General features: G+C 42.0%; 1 protein-coding gene across 1 annotated transcript in view; it reads left to right on the top strand.

Annotated features, from left to right (window-relative positions):
• usp43a (ubiquitin specific peptidase 43a) overlaps positions 1-24,831 on the top strand; it is a gene marked incomplete at both ends in the record, with an annotated part of 164,443 nt that overhangs the window by 80,958 nt on the left and 58,654 nt on the right. Inside the window, 3 exons of the mRNA XM_079264441.1 lie at positions 2,879-3,014; positions 8,311-8,455; positions 24,652-24,820. Coding sequence (XP_079120567.1) covers positions 2,879-3,014; positions 8,311-8,455; positions 24,652-24,820 — 450 coding nt within the window. The remainder of the gene's footprint in view (positions 1-2,878; positions 3,015-8,310; positions 8,456-24,651; positions 24,821-24,831) is intronic.

Here is a 24,831-nt window from a genome sequence, read left to right as displayed (position 1 = left end):
CTGAACAAAACAAGAAACAAGTGACGGGAATGAGCTAACGAGAACCTGTGAAACTAATGAACAAGGCTGACCAGGAAACAAGACACAAGGGAACTAAACAGGACCAACAAACCAAAGCACACATCATGACAGATGTGATATAAGACCTTGGTGATGGCAGAGTGATCAAACTTTAGCAGGAGATGATGAAAATCACGTAGCAGTGATGTGGGCTGACAGGAGCACACAAGCTCTGCTGGTGTGACGGAAGAGACTGAATGTTTGACATCTGTGTTGCCCAACAACCTACAAGATCGTCCTTGCATCATTTTGTCAGAGCACCACAGGGATTCTCATCAAAGCCCTGATTCACCTTCAGTTGTATGAGCAGAACTATTTCGGTGGAGCTTTGCAAATTGGCTAAATGGTGGGCTATCTTTGTAACTGGCCCTGAAGGTTTTTCTAATATACCGATCCTCTTTTCTTTCCCCCGCTCATGTACCCAGTCACAGAGCACTGAACTGAAAGGCCTAAAACAAATGGAAATGAATAAACAACATCAGATTCAAACCCAGTTCTTCCCTTTGTCTCCATCTTTACCGTATCTCCAAGCACACAGATGCCTCTGCTCTGCATCCTCTCTGCACGGCGTCCACAGAGACAACTCTAAACTCAGTTTTGCAGCTTGAGCTGTGTGTCAGTGTGTGGTCAGCTCACACAGGGGGAAATGCATTCAGCTTCAGCGTGGACTCTGCTGGCCCCACACTGACCTGACATGCACACATAGGCAGTCGCTGCACTGCCCTGTACCCCAACTGAATGGCTGATAAGCCCGAAGCCCCCTGAGAGGCGGTGGAGTCTGGCTGCCTGTGTGGAGTCAAAGCGTGGGTACAGCAGATAATACTAGTGAGGTGGAGAGAGAAAAGATGGATGAAAGTAGCTGAAAGTGTTTTATTTCAACTATCTAACCTCTCATGGGGGTATCGTCAGCCTCATTCATTAAGTTCATATTTCAATTTAAATTGCTTAGAGTGAAGCTACACATTAACTGGACATAGTATTAGACGTAATTTCCAATGGAAAGGCTATTTTATGTTCAGGATCATCTCAGCTGGTTCAGGTTTGAATCCAACCCTGGAGTGTCACCCTACCTTCCTCTCTAACCCCTCTCCTGTCAAGCTGCTGCTGAATAAAGGTCTCTACCGGCCAAAAATGCTGCAAAAACAACCAGGAAGGAACGTTGGATATACTTTGTATTTTCAGCATCTGCTTCAGGTAGATGAGTGTGACAGTGAAGTCTTGGGTTACCTGGGCACAACATGAAGAATGAGAAAAGCTCTGTGAGAGTGCAGACTTCCACCAAGCAGCTCATGTTCTGGTCCTACAATCCCTTTATGTGGATACGCTCTGATCATAAATCCACATCATCTTGGTTATATGATGGTGTTTGTTGCAAGTTTCTTTCTTTCTTTAATTGTTCTCTTGCAGTGAGGAAAAGTCAAAAGATATATAGACACATGACTGTTAGGAAATATGGCACCTTTAAAGACACACTACGGAACTTTTGCCATTTTCCCATCACACGCCGCCTATCGACAACTAACTCAGCCTCTATCCTGCATCCTACCTGACCTGTTAGCTCTCTCCAGCCAGCAGAAGACCATCTTATGATGTTTTGTGTCTTCTTTTCTTTCAAAATGTTGCATTGTTTTGCTGAATCAGCATCGTTGCGTTTTCAAAACAGACAGTTTCTTATAAAACCACAAAGCAAAACGTCACGCAGCGTCCTGGATGTAAAAATGGTATAATGCCGGTTTCTTAGCTTCAGGACACTGCTGGGTAGCAGTTGGTGCAGGGAAACTGCCAAAACCTGCCGCACACTGACCCTTGAGAACAGGAGTTTGACACCCCTTTAACTTCAGCTTCATGAAAGGACAGAACTCTATACCAAATACAGAATTTATTGGGAGAATCTCGCTAATAAAAGCATAAAACCAGGCCTGGTTTCAGCTCGGCGGTCACTTTTTTGCATGAAACAGGTTTGGAACCGCTGATCTATAACATGAAGACAAACTTGTTGCATCTTTAGTCTGGTTTCTAAAAGTCTCCTGTGTCTGTTTGGATGGCCGTGAGAACAGATGAGAGGTTATTTTTAGACTATCAGGCTTTAAAGCAGCAGGGAGTAAAGAGGCTCTTTGTAGGACGACGTCTCTATTTCCTCTTCCTGTGGAGCCACTTCCCACTCTCCTCATCCCGCTTGATTTCACGTTCCCGTGTCTCATCCTGGTGGAACGTAAACAAAACAGCGGCTCAGATCCGCCGTCTGTTCTGTCAGCCTCCCAACTTGTCATGCATTACTCGCCTGAATAATGCATGAAGGGAAACAGGAAGTGGAGGTGTCTGCGACGACGCCGCGTTCATCCCAAATGAGGTGTGACCTTGTTTTTCATCAATTAAATCAGATGCTGACAAATGCATTTTTTAAGACCACAAAATTATATTTACTAAAGAAAATTGTTTCCCTGAAGTTATTAAACACACACGGCAATGAAACTGGGCATTTTATTCGTCTGCTGCAGATGTTTTCCAGTTCTGGAGCCGACGGCCGCTGTGCTCAGATGCACTTTTCCCTCAATTCTTCACACATTAATCTTCCTTTTGGTCCTATGACAGTTCACAATTGCTGTATGTGCTCATCCCTAGATACCAAATCTGTGTGTGTGTGTGTGTGTGGGTGTGTGTCTGCATACAAATAATGTAACTCAGCACGGCGAGCTTGCTTCAGAATGTGCAGTAACGAAACAATTCGCTGTGGCCTGTCATTTATCTTACTCTGTCTCTGCCATATCCTACCCAACATGCTCATCTTTTCCTGGTTTTTTGTTTGTATGCCCCACAGGCCGATGTGTGTGACGTTGGTGTTCAGCTCGAAGAGTCAGAGGTACCTGCGGGTGGGACTCGCTGTGCCTCTGCTGGGTTTTGTATCCTGCCTGAGAGCAATGGTAGCAGCGGAGGGCAACATCCCCCCCGACCAGGTAAACAGAAGCAAAACACACAGATTTACTGCCTCTGTTTCAGCAGCATCTGGCATCTCTGAGAGGTTCAAGCACAAATATAAAATTATTTATTACTCACAAAGCTTCTTTTTCTCCTTTCAACCCTATGAAGCCCAGTGTAACATGTGATACAGTTTCTCAGACATTTTGCATCACTTTATGGTAAAAACGTTGCTTAAAATCCTGTTGAACAGAATCTGATACAGTCCTCTTCTTGTTAATGGATACCAGGAAGCAGAAGATTAGACTATATTATTCTGGCATTGCACATGGTAATAAATGGAAAATAAAGGGCGAAATAAAGGCTTCATATCAAGCAATAGCCAAAGTAATTATTTGAAGTTATTTCCAAAAACCTTAAAAGACTTGTTTCTTGTCGACATCAGCTTCAGTTTTTGTGAAAAAGCTTGAGAGAAAAAAAAAAGCGGTCATAAAAAAAGTTGAGCTGAGCTGAGTTGAGCTTTAAAGGGTTAAATTAAGAAACATTTGTAAAGAAAATAGGACTTGTTGAAGAGGTGCATATACAACATGCCACATCTTCTCTGCCAGTTCCAAACATTTTAATCTGTTATTCACCGCTGTCGGATGGAAATCTGAAGAACATTCATTCATTCATTCATTTAATCTGATTGTTTAATCCGAGGAAGGGACGCGGGAAAGCTGGAGCCTATTCCAGCAGTCTAATGGGCTAAAGGCAGGGTACACGCTGGACAGCTTGCCAGTCCATCATCGGGCCACACAGAGACAAACAACCGCTCACACTCCCTCCTATGGGCAATTTAGAGTAACCAATTAACCTAATTGGTTAATTCCAGAGTACTTGGAGAGAACCCACGCAGACATGAGGAGAACTCCACACAGAAAGACCACTGTCCAAACCTCGCCCCAGCCGAGGATCAAACCAGTAAAGCCACAGTGCTAACCACTATGCCACCGTGCAACCCAACCTGACGAACAAATGGGTGTGGCTTTGGATTGTTTGATCTGTGAGATTGTGGGCGGAGTCCACATGACATCAAAGGGATGGAATGTGATGTCATCCATCGTGGTTACCATGGAACAAAGGGAATTCTGAGATCATTCTATTCTGAAACACTGCTCTGTGTACTCGTGACAAATCTCACATTTACCACACTGTCTCCAATAAAACGTCGAAAGCTGAAAACATAATGTTTAATCTTAAAAGGTTCATTTTTGCTCGGAGTCAAGGGGACAACGCTCTCCAGGAAAACAATGACACGGAAGCCAGCAGGCTTTTGCTGAAATGTTTCTCTGTTGATGAAGACCCACAGAAAATAAATCAGCAGAACTGCACATTGGCTCAACAAAGAGATGGCATCCACGCCAGGATGGGAGATGGCGTGGAACTTAAAGATGTGTACATCGAGCTGAAAGCAGAGAGGAAAGCTGCCAGCGACGCGAACAGCCACTTGAAAAAACGAGTCAAGCACCTAAAGGAGAAACTTCAGGCTCAAACGGCCTTGGAGGAAAAATGTAGGAGGGAGAAAGAGGAAAAGGACAACTTGGTCCAAATCAACACTATTCTCCTGCAGGAAATTGAGGCTCTTAACAAGAAACTAAAAGATCCTGAGACTTTGAACAAAGAATACAAGACACTAAAAAGTGAGAAAAAAGCCCTGAAAGAGCAGGTCCGGGAACTCCAGCAAAAAATTGGAAAGCAAGAACAACTGGAAGAAAAGTACAAGAGAAAAGAGGAGCAGAAGCAATCTTTACACCTGCTGAAAATGGATCTTGAGAAAAAGATTCAAGTGTTGCAAGACAAACTTAAGGATGAAGACAAGATGAAGACTGAGTATACTCCACTGAAAGGAAAAGTAAAATTAATGAAGGATTTAAACTACAAGCTTCAATCTAAAATCCAGGATCTCAGAATGCTTTATGAAGATGCAAAACCCTGGATCGACCAGTATCACCTGCTCAGAGCTCAGTTGGCTGCTCTTGTTGGCAAAAGACATGAACTTGAGGCAGAATATGAGTTGGTTGAAAATGAGTTGAGGCACATTAAAGCTGGATTTGATAAAAATCTGTCATAAAATCCAGTCAGACGTGTCAACTGCGTCTGCTGAGAACTGCCATCTTATCCGAAAAATTCAGGAATGTCAAACAACTGCACGATAAGTCGGCCCATTTCAAAAAGGTTCGTAACCTTAATCATGACCTCAGAGATGAGAAAGCTGAGGCTGAAAATGGAAAGAAAGACTCAGAAGACAACGCAGAATTTACAAGTGGACTGCAACAGAAGCCTGAATTTGTGGCCCTGCAGTTAGCTGGTCCACTTCTTCCTCTCAAAAATGATACCAGACCCTCAACCAAAAGCACAACAAGTCCTGCAAGAGTTCTGGAAGAGAAACTAGACCAGTCCAGGTACCATATGAAACTTATAGCTGCTGAGATGCACAACAGTTTCACAGTGTGCTTCTAGTCCTGACGAGACCTCAAAAATAAAAAACCATTTAGTCAAGCACATTTTTTTCACTTCACATGAACAGACAAAACCATAAAACATAGATAATTTAAAAAAAAAACAAACAAAATAACAAAAGCTATCACAAGCAGCCTTTGGGGGTGAAGAAATTTTCAATTCACATTAAAATCAGGGTTTTTTGTTTAACCATTTTCAAATTTTTTATTTTTTTTCCAATTCTGCTTCCTGGTATCCAATTTTTAAAGCTGCTCGGAACCCTCCGCGCCCCTCTCGATGCGGAGGAGCAGCGGCTCTACTCTGAGCCCCTCCCAGATGACCGAGCTCCTCACCCTATCTCTAAGGGAGAGCCCGGCCACCCTGCGGAGGAAACTCATTTCAGCCGCCTGTATACGAGATCTCGTTCTTTCGGTCACGACCCACAGCTCATGACCATAAGTGAGGGTAGGAACGTAGATCGACTGGTAAATCGAGAGCTTCGCCTTCTGACTCAGCTCCTTCTTCACCTCGACAGACGAGGACCATTGTCTAAGATTTGGAGGTGCTGATTCTCATCCCAGCCGCTTCACACTCGGCCGCGAATCGCACAAGTGAGAGCTGGAGATCACGACCAGATGAAGCCAACAGGACCACGTCATCTGCAAAAAGCAGGGACCCAATCCTGAGGCCACCAAGTCGGATCCCCTCAACACCTCGGCTGCTCCTAGAAATTCTGTCCATATAAGTTATGAACAGAATCGGTGATAAAGGGCAGCCTTGGCGGAGTCCAACCCTCACCGGAAACGAATCCGACTTACTACCGGCAATGCGGACCAAGCTCTGACACCTGTCGTACAGGGACCGGACAGCTCGTACAAGGGGGTCCGGTACCCCAAACACAAACAAACCGATAAACGCCGGTAAAACAGAAGCTCTTTGGCAGAGGTAACAACAACACATCGCTACTCGCTAATGCTAACTTTGCCATCTGGAATGCTGAAAACCATGACTCCAGGGTGCTTTCATTTCAGATGCTCATGCATGACTGTCGTGCTGCCGTTGTACACCAACTCTGCGTGGCAGACGACACATGTTCACCTGTTTAACACTTTGTTTAGCGTGAAATATCCCCAAACTTTGGAAATAGGTTGCACCGCCGTCATTTTGTTCTTTGTTGTTTAAACAAAGATGCTGCTCAAAATGACAATACTGCCCCCAGCACTTCCTGTGGTGCTTTGCGTCATTTGCTTGGTATTTAGAGTTCTTTTACGATCTGAAAAGCTGAGGTTGGTAAATGCCGTTAAGTTGCCTGGTGCAGCGTTTTATTAGCAAAGCCATTATAGGCATTTATAACATGACGCATTGACAATAAAATTCTGTGTCAATGAATTTTCATTGTCGACATTGTCAACAAATTGTCACAGCCTTACTGCGTTATTAGTACTCAGATTTATGTATTGAATGAGTTGAACCATAAACTGAATGCCAGTTTTTCACATGCTGGCAAGTAGGTTGCGGTTCCGGAGATCATAGACAACAACTTGGAGATGCTGTTGACTCAGCTTGGTAGAAATTGACCCCAAATTTGGCTGATTTGGGACCAATAAGAGACTCAGGGCTGAAAAAGAGTCCCAACCTGACCCAAAACAAGTACTGTCATCTAATTCTAGCTCCCTTGACTTGCCTTGTTAGGCTGGTCATCAAATCTCCTGGAATGTTATGGTGTCTGATGCTCCTTTCCATCCTCCCCTGCTTTCCCCCGCTTTATGGACCATCTGGAAACAGCTCTCCCAAGTTTGCATGATTTCATCAACAGCAGCAGAGACTGAAGAGATGAACTGGGAGGAAGCTCACAGACTCACTTATTTACACACACACACACACACACACACACACATATACACACATGCATATTCATGCTCACAAATCACCGCCCTATTCAGGTCTTGCATCCACAATGCGATGTGATGTTGCAGCAGAGTTTCGCTTCACTGGTTGAAAAGGAGCTGGCTGTTTTGAACACATAACGTTGCAGATTTAGCAAAGAAACGCAAGTAGATGAAAAGAAAGAGAGAAACACAACAAGAGTCATTGTAAATTGTTCTTTTGTTGACTGGAGAGAGCTAACAGGTGAGGTAGGATACAAGATGGATGCTGAATTAGCCGTCAATAGGGGGCATGACAGAAAAAATGGCAAAATTGTGTCTTTAAGTCATGAGAGCAGATGGTTCAAATCAATGTCCAACGTTCAAATTTAAAAAACAAATTCTGTTGAGCGGATGGATGGATGGATGAGTGAAGTGTCAAGTGAAGTTGTGGGTGTGTGTTTGGGTGTGTTGGTTTGAATGGCTGTGGTAACCAAGGAAACGGGGTGGTGGACACGAGTTCCTGGATAAACAGGACTGTTGCTTCCCATTTCTCATCCAGGAGTTTTTTGCAGTCGGAGCAGAAGAAGCATCAAATTAGCAACTGTGCTTCTGAAAAAAATGTTCAAAAATCTGCAATTGGCAATATTTACATTACATCACAGCAAAAACAAGCCCACCAAGTGGACTCATGTCCTGTAGCACCATTCCTAAACAAGAAGAAGCTCCTGTTTCATGTTGATTCATTTAGCTTGTTATGGAAAAAATACACCATAGAGTAATGGCAACTAAGTTACCATATTCAAAGTAACATGTTACTAGTAACAATACTGGTCTTGAGTGCTTGTCTAATTAATATTACAAGAAATATGAGCTCCTCAGTGATAAACATACAAATTGTAATTCAATGTAGTTGCAAAATTGTGCTCTATGATGCCCGTTTTGGTTTGCAGGAAGTCGAAACAAATGGTGTCTTCTGTGTGCCCAGGTCATCCTGTCAGAGCTGTACTCCACTGGTTTCGAGCGCTCTTTCTCAGACAATGACGACTTGACCGCGATTGCTGACGGTGACGTGGTCTACGCCTTCCAGGCTCCTCCTCTCTCCAGTCGCGGGGGTTCTGTGTCGCACTCAGGTAACCACGGCAACAGGCGGAACACTGCAGACTTTGTGCAATCATCTGGTAATTTTACTCATCCCTCATTTCCAATTTTCTCTCGTCAGACTCATTCTGTCCTCTTGATTAACTTTCATTCAGTGTTTCACACTTACACATGTATCCACTTTTCGCTCTTATAGATGCTTCATTAATATCTGTTCCTTTGTCAGACGTTTTACTGTGGAGACCGGAGGGGTACTGTATTCTTTACTTCACAGTTCTTTTGTATGCATGAAAGCACCGTAACAAATGAGATAAAATTTACTATCTGAATGGTGGCATCATTCAAAATAAAAAGTTTCCCTGGGTAATGTCTCACATGGATGACTTTCTGCAAATTGAATTGATAAAGCTCAGCCTGAGTCTTTTGATGGTGGGGAATGGAAAAATGCTTCACTCTTATCTGCTGCTCAGTTGTGAAACACCTTTTTAATGTTCCCAGGCTTTTATACCACTCTTGTTTTTCTCCTCAGACTTGAGGTAAGTGTACGACAGAACTTTGGGATAGGTACTCTGGGATACCAGATTCTCTGATAAGGATTGTTCAGTGCAACTGATGTCAGAGCTTGGTCCACATTGATCTCTGTAGGTTGGATCTATTTCTGCTGATGGTTGGACTCTGCCAGTGCTGCTCCTTGTCACTGATGTTTTTCAAAATTATAATAGACTTTTCTGGGGGGATAATCATCCCCTAAAATCCGAGACAATGGTTCTCAGCCAGAAAAGGGTAAAGTATCCTGTCTGGGTAGGGAATGAGATCCTGCCCAAGTGTTGGACTTCAAGTTTCTCAGAGCTATCTTACACAACTTTGGAAGGAATGGAGTGAGAGACTTATAAGCGCATCAAAGTGCAGTGCACAGTGGTCTTCCCCATATAGGTACTATAATAAACTCATTCCTTCAGGATTGACTTAAAGCAGAGCTGGCACTCCTCCGTGTCAAAAGGAGCGACATAAGGTGGTGGGCATCTGACTAAGATGCCTCCTGGACTCTCTAGTGAGGTGTTCCAGTCATGCTACACTGTGGGGAGGCTTCGAGCCAGGACATGCTGATTGAAATATGTTTTTGCATGTCATAGTTATTAGACTGTGGCATTCTAGAGTGTTATACTTAGACCATTTTTCCTGGTCTACAAGTTACCATTTACCATCAATTATTAATCTAATTCTGTCACTTTGGCTGTAAGGAGACCTGCAGCAAATAAATGTCCATTATATCATCAAATCAGTAACCAGATCTGAAAGGATCTTAACGGAGCCAAATGTTTACCCTGACTGCGATTTTTGATGCATTTGAGGTCGCAATCTGCTGGTTAGCTTTAGTATTTAAAGGGAATTTTGTTATTTTAGAAGAATTATGATTAATAATTCAATTATGGGCTCCCAGTGCTCATGAAAATTTTAAACACTTCACTTTCTCAACAGGAAGTATTTCTGTTGTCACTTCACATGGTAAAAACAGTGTCATGGTACCAGACGAGGAAGCAGGCAGACGATAGGCTGTCATCAACAGTCAAATGTGTGAGCAAAATCAAAACAGCATTTCTAAGGATTTTACATCAACTTGTTGGCATCTCTAACTGTCATTACTGCATTTCACCTTTGATGACCTTTTCCTGAACTTAAGGTAACCTTAAGAAAAGTCTTCACTCCAAAGTGAATTGAAAATTGAATGGGAATCTGCTCCCAAAAGTAGTAACGTATGCACAGAAACACACCCTGCAAATCCTTTACCATAACCTTAACCATCATAACTGAAGGCCACACTGTTACCCTTACACCCAACTTTAACTCTGACCCGAAAACCCAGAAATCTGTGTGTAGTCTGGTGTCTGTTCCAATGACAGCGGTAGAAACAATGACCACATTTTTCAGGGCAAAAGGCGCACTAGATTATAAAGCGCAGCCTCAGTTACGGAGTCTAATTATGTGTTTAAGTCGTATTTTAGGGTGCACTCAAAAACAAAAGTAGCAAAAGCAAAACAGCGGGTTTGGTTGAACTTTCTTCAACTACAGTACATATTTAAAATTACACTGTTGTCACAAAGCCATCGAAATCCTCATATTCTGTATCTGAATATGTGAGAATTTCACCATCAAGCATACTGGGTTCTCTCTCGTCATTGTCGGAGTCAGTCTCATTGCTAGATGGCTGTTCAGCAATCATACAGCTTTTGCAATAGCTCGGACAGCAGTCAAAGGTGGTACCTTAGGCCCATGCATCCACAATCCATTCACATAGCATGGTGTAACTTGCCAAACGCTGCCTCCCAGTCTTTGTAAAGGTGTGCTTGCTGTATGTCATTCATTGCTCCCATGACACTTGCAACTTCACTTTAAACGCCCTGTTTCCACAAATGTCCAGCGATTGGAATTCTTTTGTTAATCCTCCCAGAATGATGGCAAGCTCCAAATTCATTTGCTTCACTTGATTTTTCACAGTAAATTTTGGAACTCAGTACACACACAAGACGCACCAGGTTTAAGGCGCACCATCAATTTTTGAGAGACTGAAAGACTTTTAAGGGCACCTTATGGTGCAGAAAATATGGTTACCATAAACACACTGCAACTGTAACTCATGTTGGTAACAATTCCATAGTATTACACTGCAGACCATCAAATACATAGCTCCTATATAGGTGTCCGACACAGCTGTACACATATGCAGAAATGTACTTTTAAAGAATCATACTGCAGTGTTATCAAGGACATTTTTTTTCCTCCTTCAGACTAATGCTTAATCACAAATAAGATTCCACAAAAATCAAAACCTGCTTCAGTGAGAGTTACCCCTTTATCTATCCCGTCCCTCCTTCAGTTATATTTACTTTGTTGTCTGAGTTTCCTTATGGAGACGTATATTTTATACGAGGCATAGTAGGAAATAATGCAGTAAGCTGGTCTTTGTCTCCCGATAGAATCAAAGCACTGCTCTTGTTGTGGTTTATCAAACTACAGCTACTTGTGTTACAGATAAATTCACAAATAAATCAATCATATCATTTTCAACCAGGTTACTGAAGTTGTGTAAGGCTATAGTTCCCGGGAGCCTTAAGTGGGCGTTGAAGTCTGAATGTCCACACTATTCCTTACATCAGGCCCCGTATAGTGGTAATACCATTTTTTAGGGGTGTCTGAATGTACAGAGAGAAAAAAACAGTAGTGCACTCAAAATTACCTACAATGCATCTTGAAGAGTAGTGAGCATTAAAAGTCACTAGATGGGTCAATGTAGACCACAATGCATTGTGGACAACAAACTCAAAATGGCGCAAGTGACACAAAACATCAAAGCAGTTTAAAAGAAGTACAAACCAATAACTTTCTATCCTTGTTTATTGGATGGATATGAAATGAAGGAGGAATAAAATCACTATAAGAAAACTAAATATTTTCACACTAGCTGTGATCTGCAGTGAGGAGATAATAGCCAGCTTTGTATCCGAATAGTGTATAGTGTAGCCCTGTGTAGAAAATGAGGGGTAATTGCAGAGATACTCAATCCTCATTCTTGAGGACTGGTGTCCTGCAGGTTATCATAATGCCCCCACCGCAACACACCTGATTCAAATCAATGTGGTGAGCTTCAGGTGCGTTCAAGCAGGGACTCTTGGAAAACCTGCAGGACACCGGCCCTCGAGGACCAGAATTGAGTATCCCTGAGTTATGGATTGGTATGGTGTCTGAGAATAGTGTGGACATTTGGAAACATTCCAAGTCTTTACTACATTTACTATCTACTGCAACACTGACCAGGCATAAAACACATAAGTCGATCAAAAGAGTTTCCCCAAACTCTTCCCGATTTCGCATGATGTTAGGTTAAACTGTCTCCTTTTTCAGTGTCGTCATGTATGACAAAACCGGGACTGCAGTGGAAGTAAATGTCAGACATGTTAACATGAAAGTTCTTTATGATTAACAGTTAATTTGGTCTGGGTTATGCCACATTATTAATGTGAGCTCAGAAACTGAATGAGCACTGGTTATTATAGTCCAAAACTGTCTTGGGTTTTCAGTATTGTGCATTCAGTGAATGAGCTGAGCTGATTGAATGAGTTGTATTGGAATAATAAACCTGGATGTATTTTACTAACCTTCCTAGTAGAGGTAAATAAATCCAATTTTTTACACTAAATTCATTTTCTAACTTTTAATTGAGAGAATATGTGACTGCATTTGGGACCTCTTTCCATCAGGCCCTTTTCTCATCCGTTAACACATCCCCCCTGATGCCCCTTTGTGCCTTTCCTACAGAGTGCTATTTATTCCACTCCTGCCATGTCTGTGTTGGAGGTGTTGAAATGACTTGGCTGCTGTACTTTCACTTTGTTTGGCAACAACCTTTAATTTTGAAAGATTGCTGGAAAATGTCAAAGCTGCTCGTCCAAGGTCTGAGAACACATTGGTCATGCTGCTGCTGGGATACAGGCTGGTCGGTAGTTCATCAGTGCAGGTGTAAGGAAATCTTGGGTTTATAAGGTATTTCTGTTTTAGTATTAAATAATTGTTTTGATTTCCATGCTTTTCTTTTCAGGATTGTAAAAGTCCATGTAAGATTTTTTTTTTCTTGCTATGTATACTTGTTTTATTCCCCAGTATGCTTGTTGGGTTAGCTTGGCATTGCTCGATGTTGCTTTCTGCTCTTCCTGAACACCTGAGAGTTGTTTCACAAAATACCTCTGGCTTAATTGAGCTACACCAACCCAGGCTGAGGAGAAATCTTAATGCTGAACATTCACGGCTGTTTTCAAAAGACTGTGATGTTAATCACAGATCAACTGATGCTTACCTGAAGTAGCTTCATGCTTCTTCACAAAACGTTGCAAAAATATTGGCAACTGTCAAAAAATTCTCCAGGATGGAAATGCATAAACCAATGCTTCTGTGAAATTAAATCAAAGATAGTTTTTGGGGAGGATAACCAGTAAATCCCAGCTTAATCCCTCTGGATTCTATTAGCCAAGTACCACACCTGCCTTTGGTTTGTCGGCAGCTTAGTCTGGATAAATCCTCCCTGCTTTGCTTTGCTCCAAACCAGATTCTTGTCACTCTTTTGCTGTATGTCACATCTAATGCCAAGTTGTTTGCTCCTGTAAAGTATTCCTGAAAGAGGATATCCTACTTCAAGAGCACATCTAAATTTGGTCTTTTGATTTCTCCACCACTTCGCAAGACAATGAAATGTGTCCATAAGAATCCAGATGTTTAACTAACTAAATGTTTAATCAACTGTTGACCATGTGGAGCTGCGCATGCTGAGTCCTGCCATCCGCTTCCACTGTGGTATTGCCAGCTAGGACTACATTGTGATCAGCAGCTTACGCAAAGGCCTAGCATGACGATTTGACAAAAATCTAAACATAAATGTTGAGAAAAGTTTACTCTAGCTACTCATCACCCCTCGAACTGTGTGAAAAACTGGGTATAACAATAAAAAAAACTGGTAAATGAAACAGTTTCAATAAAACTACAAAAATATCCCTGAAACATTTTTACGCTCTCAAAAATGTAAATGTAGTCATTGACACAAGTTTTAATTCCTCTTTAATTCTGAATAAAAGTTAAATTTGATTCAAACAGATGAAAAAGGACCATGTAAAAACCTAATTCTGAATAAAGAGGACAGTTCAGAATTAAACAATTCCAAAGTAAGTGGCTGGTTTATTCCCATTTTTAATCCAAACAAAATAAAGCCTATGTTGTGACTATGTCCATTCTGCTCCAAGTTAATTCCAGGCGTTCTGCACATGCTTGTTACCTTGTCCCGTCCCGATGATGTGCATATTCCGTGTGACCTCCAGCCTCCTGGGTCGGCACTTCCTTCTCCTTCTCAGCTGTTGAAACAAGTGAAGTCGAGTTGGTACTTCAGATCAAGGCAAAAGTGGTCGGTTCTTATTATGTGGTCTTCCATGTTGTAGCTGAAAAGACAAGAAGCAGGAAGGTAAGTTTGTTTACCCCCCCATTCAGCGACAGTCATTAAGGGGGCAGGAGTGGACTCTCCCAGTACCATTCATTACACCACTGGTTTCCAACCTGTTTCCCTTAATGAAACCCCTTCATGTAAATACTAAAATTATGATTGATTTTTGAGATTTTACTGGTTTCTGGCTAAGTCCTGTCCATCAATAAAGCCAATGTTAAATAAACAACATATAGCCTTACATTTTCTATTTGTTGTTTCTTAGACATGTTTTCTTAAATGTTGCAGGAAAAATCCCAGTAACAGGATAGAGATGGAGCGCTTTAGTACTGTAGCTCCACCTAGTCACTGACCTCCTAAAACCCCGACATGATTGGCTTTACAAGTTGTTCCTTGTGTTTTGCCTCAGGGACCGCTGGTTGGGAGCCGCTGCACCACACTCGAGGTCATAACTTTGACACTTAAGCAGAACAAAACATTGTAACACAAATCAGTAGTAGCTTTTCAGACATTAGTCTGCATTTTGGATGTGTTTTTTATGTTTGCTGTTGTGTTGTTGCCTAAAATTGCCCCCTCAGGGACAAAGAAAGGGCTTCAAATTGAAATTTGAACATTGTTTTCATGCTATCAGGCATTACTGCGCAAAACTCAAATTTTAAGGGTAACAGTGTGACAAGTTCAGATTCCTGCAGAATATGAATTTCCCATGAGCCTTTGCAGTCTTTGCACAGTTGTTGCTGTGCATCTGAATGAAGAGAAAATTCATCATATTTACAAAACTAGCTTTATTGGTGTTTCTTTATGTTTGCTTGTGGGGTTTGTTCATATGCCAGGCCAGAGCTATAGTTTCCTGGCTGTCCGTCAAGTTTGTTTTTCCAGCTTTGGTAAAACAGCGATGTCTTATGCTGCTCATGATGGATGTCTGAGTAGAAAGCCTGAAGGTCCAGCAATGTAATGAATGACTGACTCGGATGACAACTTCCCCCATTGGTCCGAATTTTGATTTCCAGAACTGTGACATTCTTGTCCTGCTGTAAAATAAACATGTGTTTCAACAAAATGTGAACAAGACTAGACTGCAGCTGTGCTCGAAGCTCTACGAGAATGTGTACCCAAAATTGGAAGACAAGCCATCTGATGCTTGTTGGGATGTTTTAATATGGGCAGAAATGATGAACCAGCTGTCCCTGTTTTCTGGTTGAACTCACTCACCACAGACGGCTTGTTGAAGTTTATCTGAGGATATGCGGCTTCTTTCTCTATTCGATTTTGGCCAATTTGCTTTTCTGTGTTGGCAGAAGATAAATAATACATAGTCCCTCCAAAAGAGTTAACACTATAGAGCAGTGATCCTTCGTGCTGGTCCTGGAGAGCTGGTGTCCTGCAGGCATTCCAAGTGCCCCTGCTGCAACACACCTGATTCAAATCAATGTGTATGTAGCAGACACGTGGAGAGTTTGTCTGAGTAAGGTGCGTTTGAATACCTGCAGGGCAGGATTGAGGATCCCTGATATAGACCTCAACATCCCATAATCTTTCTGTTTTAGTGATGCTGAAGAAGTCCTTCATTAGATGTCTTCAAACATTCAGGAGTTATTGAATCAACATTGCTCCCTGCTACAGTAATGAGTTTGTTACTTTGAGAGGAAATGGCAGCAGGAGGTCTCGTGATGGAAAACAGTAAAAAATCAATAAGTTTCAAAGCTCCATAATGATGTCCTTTTTCACCTTCAGCAAGTCAGGCAATTTGCAAGTAAATAGAGTAATAAAGCTGCATGGGAAGATGAAGCCTCTGAATAGAAGCTTAGCCTGCCGATATCGTGTGACTTATATCTTTTGCAGTGATAAAAGCAAAGACCTTGTTTCTGTCAGGATTTGAACCGAATGGATTGTTAAGTTGCCTGTAAACGAGAGAAAATTGTGGCTGAGTGAGTTGATTATAGAGTATCAGAGAATTTCAAGGCCATGATGCTGGAAATGAAATCACAAACAGCAAACAGCTGGTGCATGTTTAGGTAAATGCAGTTAGCTGAAAAAGCTCCATTTAAGCTTCTCTGTTTTCAAAACTACGGAAATTCATGGATGTGGTAGCATTTCATATCCCACAAGTAATATTCAGGGACAAAAATCAGAGTAAACAGAGTTGTGTGTAAATGCTCATTTGTGCTCAACGTAGAAGATGGCAGACTGTTTCGTCCATCTGTACCAATTAAGGGTTGCAAGGAAGTTGGACCCCTGCCCGAAGCAATCCTCAGGCAAGAGGCGGGGTACGCCTGGACAGGTCGCCAGCCCATAACAGAGACAATTCATGCTCTTAATCATTACTTCGGTGGATTTAGAGTAGGGGGGTCAAACTCCCATCCCTGAGGCCTGGTATCCGGCAGGTTTTTGTGGTTTCCCTCTATCAACACACCTGATTCAAATCAAATGGATTTCAGTCAGGTGTGTTGGAGCATGGAACCAACAAAAACCCTGCATGATACCGGCCCTCGAGGACTGGAGTTTGACACCTATGATTTAGAGTGACTGATTAACCTAACACGCATGTGTTTGGGCTGGAGAGACGTCACGCATACACATGCAAACTCTGTACAGAAGGGACACTTCCCCTAACTCAAGCCTCGCCCTAGCTGGGACTCAAACTAGCAACCTTATTGTGCCAGGCGTCGTCTTGTGTTTTCTGGATGGTTGAAACAGCCAGCAGAGCCTGACTGTTACCAGCGGATGTCAAAACACCACAGTGAACTCTGGACTCAACACTGCCCTCTAGTGGATGATCTGACTTGGCAACCATGGCAACGCAAAAGACGCATGGCAGTATGAGCACGCCGATGTATGACAATGTTTGAAATGATGTCCCCATTTACGCACGTAAGGGAGCAGAAATGGACCTTAAGGGTGCATTCACACTGGGATTAACCACTTAAATGAACCCCGGTCTGCTTCCACAGATAGTTATTCGTTTGTGAACACACATTTATATCCTGGTGTGAATTATATGAGACACCTCTGGTCTGTCCCTAAAGTTACAGTTTGAAGACTTTGGCTTCAGTTTCATCACCTTGTTAGTTATTGTTTGTGCTAGGATAGCATGCTAGCAAGGTGCTTAATGGTCCAATCCTTTGTACCGCTGCTGTATTTAATCAGAGCTGTACTGTCCAATACTTCTTTAATCTAAAAGTAGTATTATTTAACTTTCTGTATAGAAAAAATCTTATTCTGACTGATTTTGATGGACACTGACTCCTATTTTGGTGATAATGGCTACAGTAGTGTACAAACAACTTCCTAAATTTGAGAAATTGCCCTTTACTTTTTCTTGACTTGTCATACAGCACTTGACACGCTAGCAACTGGATATCAACACACTGGCCCAGGGGTGCCCAGTTGGTCCTGCAATGTTTTCGATGTATTCCTGTTCCAACACACCTGACTTCCATTAATGGATCGAACAGCCATTGAATTCTACACAGACTGATTACTTTGCGTCAGGTGTGTTGGAGCAGGGATACATGGAAAACTTGCAGGATTGTCGACCTCACGGACCGGAGCTGGGCACCCTTGCGCTAGCTGTTTTAATCTTGCGCCGCAGCTGATTCCACAAAGAAACACACAAGGATATTATTAGTGCAATCAAGAAAAATCAAAGATAAACAGTCAAAGCAAGAAATAAATCTTGTTTGGTTTTTCCATGTTGGAGAGAGCTCAAAGAAGAGACAGGATGCAAGATGAATGTGGAAACAGCTCCTGCTGACAGTTGGGTGCTTCACTGAAAAGATCCGCTAAAGATTGTGACTTTAAAAATTCCAAATAATTTCCAGCATTAGATGTTATGGTGTTTGTCACCAGACATGTTTGTATTCGGATATGCATCCTTCACAAGCCATGACTGGATGGATGCACCATTATAGTAATAGACCTGAATGGGACATGGAGCAGGTTGGTGGTTTATGGACCACGCCTTAAGCTGGCCCAATGGATGTTTAAATCCACTTCTCCAGTGGGGATATGCTTTATTACTTGTTTGTTTGTTATCTTTTTATGTTTGAAATAATTCATTAATTCAAGGTAGAATCCAGCCATATTTGGCAAACTTTATCCGACACCTGGGTTACTGATGCAATTACATCTTTATCCTTAATCTGGTTTATAGCAATCATGCCGCGATCATATTGCAAAGATATTATGAAGGAAGGCAAACATTTCATACAGGTTTAATTAAATAGAAAACAGTAAACTTAAAGGAGCTTCTTGCATTCACAGAGCCACTTTTCCCTCCAGGACCATTCATCATTTAAAGTAACCTTGAGAGAAACAAAGCTGAGAGGAAGTTGATGTGTCCACATTTGATCTCATGAGATCAGAGCAGCTCTGAGGAACAACGGCTACGCTCGGCTCAAGCGCCTTAAGAAAAATATATTACACTGTATGAATTTCAATGTAAATGACCTCCTGAAAGCTTTTTCTGCCCAGAGGCGCGTTAGTCTCCTGCTTTACAAGTTAACAGTTACCAGCTTATTATGTTAATTAAGTGAGGATGAAGACATTACAAGGATCTGTTTTATCTCTGTATGAGCTCTTGATCATTGAAATATGAACCTTCTATCACACAGTTAATCTGGAAGCTCGCATGCAGCACATAAACTGCTCCATGAAACGTATTTACTGGGCTTGACAAACAGCCTGATTTCAGCATGCTGGGCTAATATTTGAGACATGATGTAACTAAGTGTAAAATCCTCTGGGATGTTTGAATTGCCACAGCTTTGTTGTTCTTATGTGTTTTCTTTTAATGTGTGGATGCAGCACGGGTGCCGTGGCAGCTGCTGATGCAATTTAGTACCTCCGTACGGTAGATCAAAACATAGAGCAGATGAACTGTGCATAAGGAGGAGACAGTGGGAGACAAAGGTAACATGAAAGGTGAATCTAAACTCCGACGTGTTTACTTCTCCATGTTTGCCTTTTTAATCTTTCATCAAGCTGTTTTTAGGAAGCTCAGATGTGTTCATGGCAGTTTTGTAGTCAGAACCTCCAGATTTTTCCAGATAAAAACCCATTTTAACCATTTATTTTTCCAGGTGTAAACTCATTTAACCTTATTTTTCCAGGTTAAAACCCATTTTAACCATTTATTTTTCCAGGTGTAAACTCATTTAACCTTATTTTTCCAGGTTAAAACCCATTTTAACCAGATTTTTCCAGGTGTAAACCCATTTTAATCATTTTTCCAAGTGTAACCCCATTTAACTAGATTTTTTTCCAGGTGTAAACCATTTTAACCATAATTTTTCCAGATGTAAACCCATTTTAGGCAGATTTTTCCAGGTGTAAACATATTTGATCAAATTTTTCATCTTTTGGATTTTCTGTTCTGTCTGTGTTGCTGTTTTCTTTGTTTAGGTGCTAAACTATATCTTTACTTTTCTTAGTCCTCTGCTTCTGCTGCAGCTGTAAACACAGCAACTATGCAGCCTGAGAAGAGACACGGAAAGAGCAGAAAGTCTGAAATTGTTTTATTATTTTCCAGGACTGTATACGTTTGATAAAAGGTTAAAGTTTTTCATTTTTAGGCAGTGTAGGTAAAAACAATTTTCATTATTAAACGGTAAAGTGGCTTTTATTGCCACGTACAGTGAAGGACATTTACAGAACGAGGAATTTATTGTGCTTTACGGTACAAAAACAGAGCAAGCAGACAGACAAAAGGCTATTTGCAGAAAACTCCTTTATAACTTTTGTTGTTTTAGTCAAAAGTCCAAATTCAAAAGCCTACTAATATCAACAGTCTTTTCATTGTTGAAAGTTAAAATTTTCAAGTATGTCACCTGATAAAGGGCTCGTTGACGTAGCCCAGCGTGTCCTGGTCTAGGAAGGTGAGTTTATGACAACATGACCAGATAAAGGTGAATAAACATACAGCACAACACACTAACTTTGTGAGATTAAGTTCGGTTTTGTTTATTTGCAGGACTTTTGAGCTGTGGGGAAAGAAAAATGTCTTGTCTAATATTTTCACAGCATTAAGACGTTCTTTGATTCTGGATTTGCACAAGCTGACCATTGCGAGACTTCTGAATCTCCTCTTCAACTCCGTTTTTTGGTTGTGAACTGATTCCGTCAGACGATCATCAACAGTTCAGTGAATAAAATGGTGACCAATACAGACAGCTGGACACGGTAGAGCTTTTTATACTCACTCATCATGAAGATTTTCTTATTTAATAGCTGTAAGCCTGAACCAGTCAGTTAACAAATATTGTCTTTGTAATTTTTCTGCAGCAAAAAGTTGAGATTAATTGAGAGATTTTTGATTTGTATGAGTCTGCATGAAAAGCACGCTGCAGTTGGGACTGATGAGCTTTTGGGATTGAAGTTGTACCAAAGAAAAAAATCCATTCATCCATTTTACAGATATGATATTCTGAAATTTCTATTGTAGCAGTGATTATTACTTTGGTCTGCTCTTATTACCTGACTGCTGCTTCATCCCAAACAGGCTGTGAGAAAGGCAGTGATACGTGGAGTCTGTGTAGTACTGGAGAGGAGGGTGTGAAATAAAATGGAGAAATGGAAGGGGGGGGCATTGTGTCCTCTGGAGGACTGAGCTGCTTAATACACAGATTCATTTTCCTTCCTTTTTGTTTTTTTTTTTTTTATCTTGTTATGCCTCTGAATTTAGCTTGTCCATGTCAGGCTCGGTGTTTATCTTTTAATTGCAGATAATTTATAACAGAAGGTCCTAAAACAAGACGGCATGACAATAAAACCAACCCTCAAACCGTCGTGAAATCCATGCATTTCTGTGATATTTTGCACCTCACTGTAGGAATTGCTTTCCTGAATTAGAAAAGCGCTGCTCTTTCCTTTAGCTCAAGTCTTTGCTGCTTCCTATTTCCACCTAGCTAACACCTCCCTCATCCTGCGGATTGCATCTGTCTATGTCACGAAGGGGGATTTGGGGTGTGAGATTGAGAGTCTGGCAGCATGTCGACCCAGAACTCCAGGGATACGTGGGTGAAATGATGATGGTAGTTATGCAAGACGTCTCACTTTCTAGTTTCAGAATGCTTGATTGAGGAAAAAGTGGGATGTCTGAATAAACACGGTTCTCTTCTGGAGATGGAAGTTTCACCATCTCCGGATCCAGTAAAGGAAGTCGTCAAGCCGTTTCTTTGTATCTAACTTCAAAGCATTGCAAGCAGTTTTCTGGATCTTTTAAAGGTGATCTAAACCAGTGATTCTCAAACTGGGAGTCACAAGATAATTTCATTGGGCCGCTGGATATTGTAAAACATTGTAATGAACAACTCAACAGCAAAAAGGTGACGTAGTTTAAGATTTTATTTTACACAGAACAGCACACGACAGAATAGCAGAGGGGGAGGTCCCTCCCTGTAAAATCTCCCAGACTCACCAGAATTTGAACTACAAGCCAAACTTAGCACACATTCATCCATCCATCTTCTGCCGCTTATCCGGGGTCGGGTCGCGGGGGCAGCAGCCTAAGCAGGGAAGCCCAGACTTCCCTCTCCCCAGCCACATTTGCCAACTCTGCGGGGGGGGATCCCGAGGCGTTCCCAGGCCAGCCGAGAGATGTAATCCCTCCAGCGTGTCCTGGGTCTTCCCCGGGGTCTCCTCCCAGAGGGACATGCCTGGAACACCTCACCAGGGAGGTCCAGGAGGCATCCTGACCAGATGCCCGAGCCACCTCAACTGGTTCCTCTCGATGCGGAGGAGCGGCGGCTCTACTCTGATCTCCTCCCGGATGACTGAGCTCCTCACCCTATCTCTAAGGGAGAGCCCGGCCACCCTGCGGAGGAAACTCATTTCAGCCGCCTGTATACGAGATCTCCTTCTTTCGGTCACGACCCACAGCTCATGACCATAGGTGAGGGTAAGAACGTAGATCGACTGGTAAATCGAGAGCTTCGCCTTCTGGCTCAGCTCCTTCTTCACCACGACAGACCGGCGCAGAGTCCGCATCACTGCAGACGCCGCACCGATCCGTCTGTCGATCTCGCGCTCCGGCCTTCCCTCACTTGTGAACAAGACCCCGAGATATTTAGACCTAACACTAGCATAAACTTCACAATGAATAAAAGTAATTAGATTGCAGTACTTGAACTAAACTGGTAACAACAGTCAGAGGACGATTCCTGTTACAACATGCACATCAATGAGCCTTTGCAGCCATATTAGCTCAGAACACTACAGTATATATAGCCTTCATTTATCAAATACATTTGGGATTTTACCCAGAACAATCAAAATGGAATTATTTCACAGCCACATCTCTGCATTAAGCACATTAATTTAATACCACATTTGTGCATAAATACAAAATTAGTATATGTCATTAATAATCAGAATTCTGCGACAGAAACTGATTTTGGGCGTCTAGGTCCGTTTTCACAGTGATGAACCGAATCCACCAAAATCCACTTTATCCTCCTTATTTAGGAAGATTCTGACAGTTTTCCAGCCACACATTCAGCGTCTGGAAAACTTTAGAACCACAAAGGTTCTCAAACTATTTCAGTCACAAATCCCAAGATAACGTATGTTGGTGTTCATGACGCCACGCAGTGACAAAGACAACTTCGAAATGTAAAACTGGAAAATGAAAATGAGGAGCAGGATGAGGAAGTTTATGGTGTGATGGGGCGCGTTCATGTCCAAAAGGAGCTTCTGTCATGGTGATAATGTCAGATTTTTAATCCAACATGTACTAACTTTGTTAAAATGCAGATTTAACTGCATTCACGGTTTAATTTTGCCACCTCTGGTACCAAAAAAAAAAAAACCCAAATGTATTTGATAAACGTGAACTAAACATTGTTCTACAATTACCCAACGACCCCCTGAAACTGTCCTGCAGTCCCGTTGAACCGTTGATCAGAATGAGCCAGAACGGAACTGCTGTCACATGTTTCTAGGGTTTCTACTTGATTTTATTTCGGCTTTAACCTTCAACACAATGCCAACTGTTGGTGAAGTTGCAGGGCCACATTTAGGAGACAATGATGTGTCTGAAGGGGAATGTTTGAGCTATTCTTCAATGAAGAGATCATCGCTCTGTTCGTCCGCGATACTAATCGGTATGCGGACCAAGTAAAAGACACAAAGAGGGACATAGCAGGACGATTGAGTTGTTTTGGTGGAATGCAGCTCTGATCTTCACCAATAAAAAGTCACAAGGAAAAACTGAAAATACTTTTTTGTTGTGTTTTTTCTCAAAAAATATATGCAAAAAACAATGAAACAGACACTTTGAACGTATTTTTTCATTCTTTGCTACAACAATAAAGAAAGACGTGCTTTTGAAACATGTAGGAGTGATTTTTTTATCTGTTTTGTGAAAAAAAATGCAGTTTTATAAGGAACAAACTTTTTATGCAGTGTGATGAAGGTTAAACAGCTTCCATATGCGAGCGTCTTTGCTCTTTTCATCGTATTATTTCTGTAAAGGAACGAGCCTGATGAACTTCCTCTTCAGCAAGAATCCTGTCTTTTCAGTTGGTCCTTTGTCTGCCTCATTATTTGTCTGATTCCTTTCGTGGAAACGTTACATTTAAACTTTACATCTATTCACATGAATGTGTTCACGTCTGTGTGTGTGTGTGTGTGTGTGTGTGTGAGAGAGAGAGAGATGTAGGACTTTGGCAGTGATTAATTGCATGTTAGGGATCAAACAAGCAATGTTTAATTAAACCCTCTGATAATGTCAAAGTTTTTGTTTCCTTGGAAACAAGAGGTTGTGCCTTCTGTACCCCCCCCCCCCCCCCCCCCCCCCCAGTGATTACCCACCATAAATCACAGCAGACATTTTTTCTTGTGTGGAAGTGTGTGTGTGATGGAAGATGCATTTCCTTTGAGCAGCACCTCCAGTTGAACCAGATTAAAAGGGTAACTTTACCAAAATGGAGACTCTTGTGTATTCTGTATTGCAGTCAACATGTCGGGCTGGACGGCAGTGTTTACATAGCTATTTATGTAACCGTGGTTCTCAGTTCTGCACCCCCACACCCCCCCAACTTGCTAGAACTGAGCATCTTTTTAAAGACATGCTGGAGCAATTTGACACTTTTGGTCTTCCGCTGCAAAACTCACTAATCTTACTAAGCAAGTCCTCCAGAGACGCTCAGATTTCCATGTAAAGATGATTCTTGCAGACATTTGCTGATATAGAATCTGTGTGTGCATGGCAGGAGATTTAAAGCGACTTTCTTTCTCTGTGGCATCCAGGGTATCACCACAGCCTCCCCTCCTCTCCCTACACCTCCACTGCGGGGCCCGATGTTCACAAGCTACCTCCATCTGGCCGCCTCTCCTCTGAGCACCTCAACCATAGCAGCCCCGCCAGGGTCCTCCTCCTCCTGTGCAACACAGCAGGATCTGGCCAACAAGCTGTCAGGTGGGCTTCAA

The sequence above is a fragment of the Telmatherina bonti genome (genome assembly GCF_933228915.1).
Source record: "Telmatherina bonti genome assembly, chromosome: 3".
NCBI classification, from domain to species: domain Eukaryota; kingdom Metazoa; phylum Chordata; class Actinopteri; order Atheriniformes; family Telmatherinidae; genus Telmatherina; species Telmatherina bonti.
The sequence above is the reverse complement of the archived record's forward strand: the minus strand, read 5'-3'. Positions and strand labels throughout refer to the sequence as shown.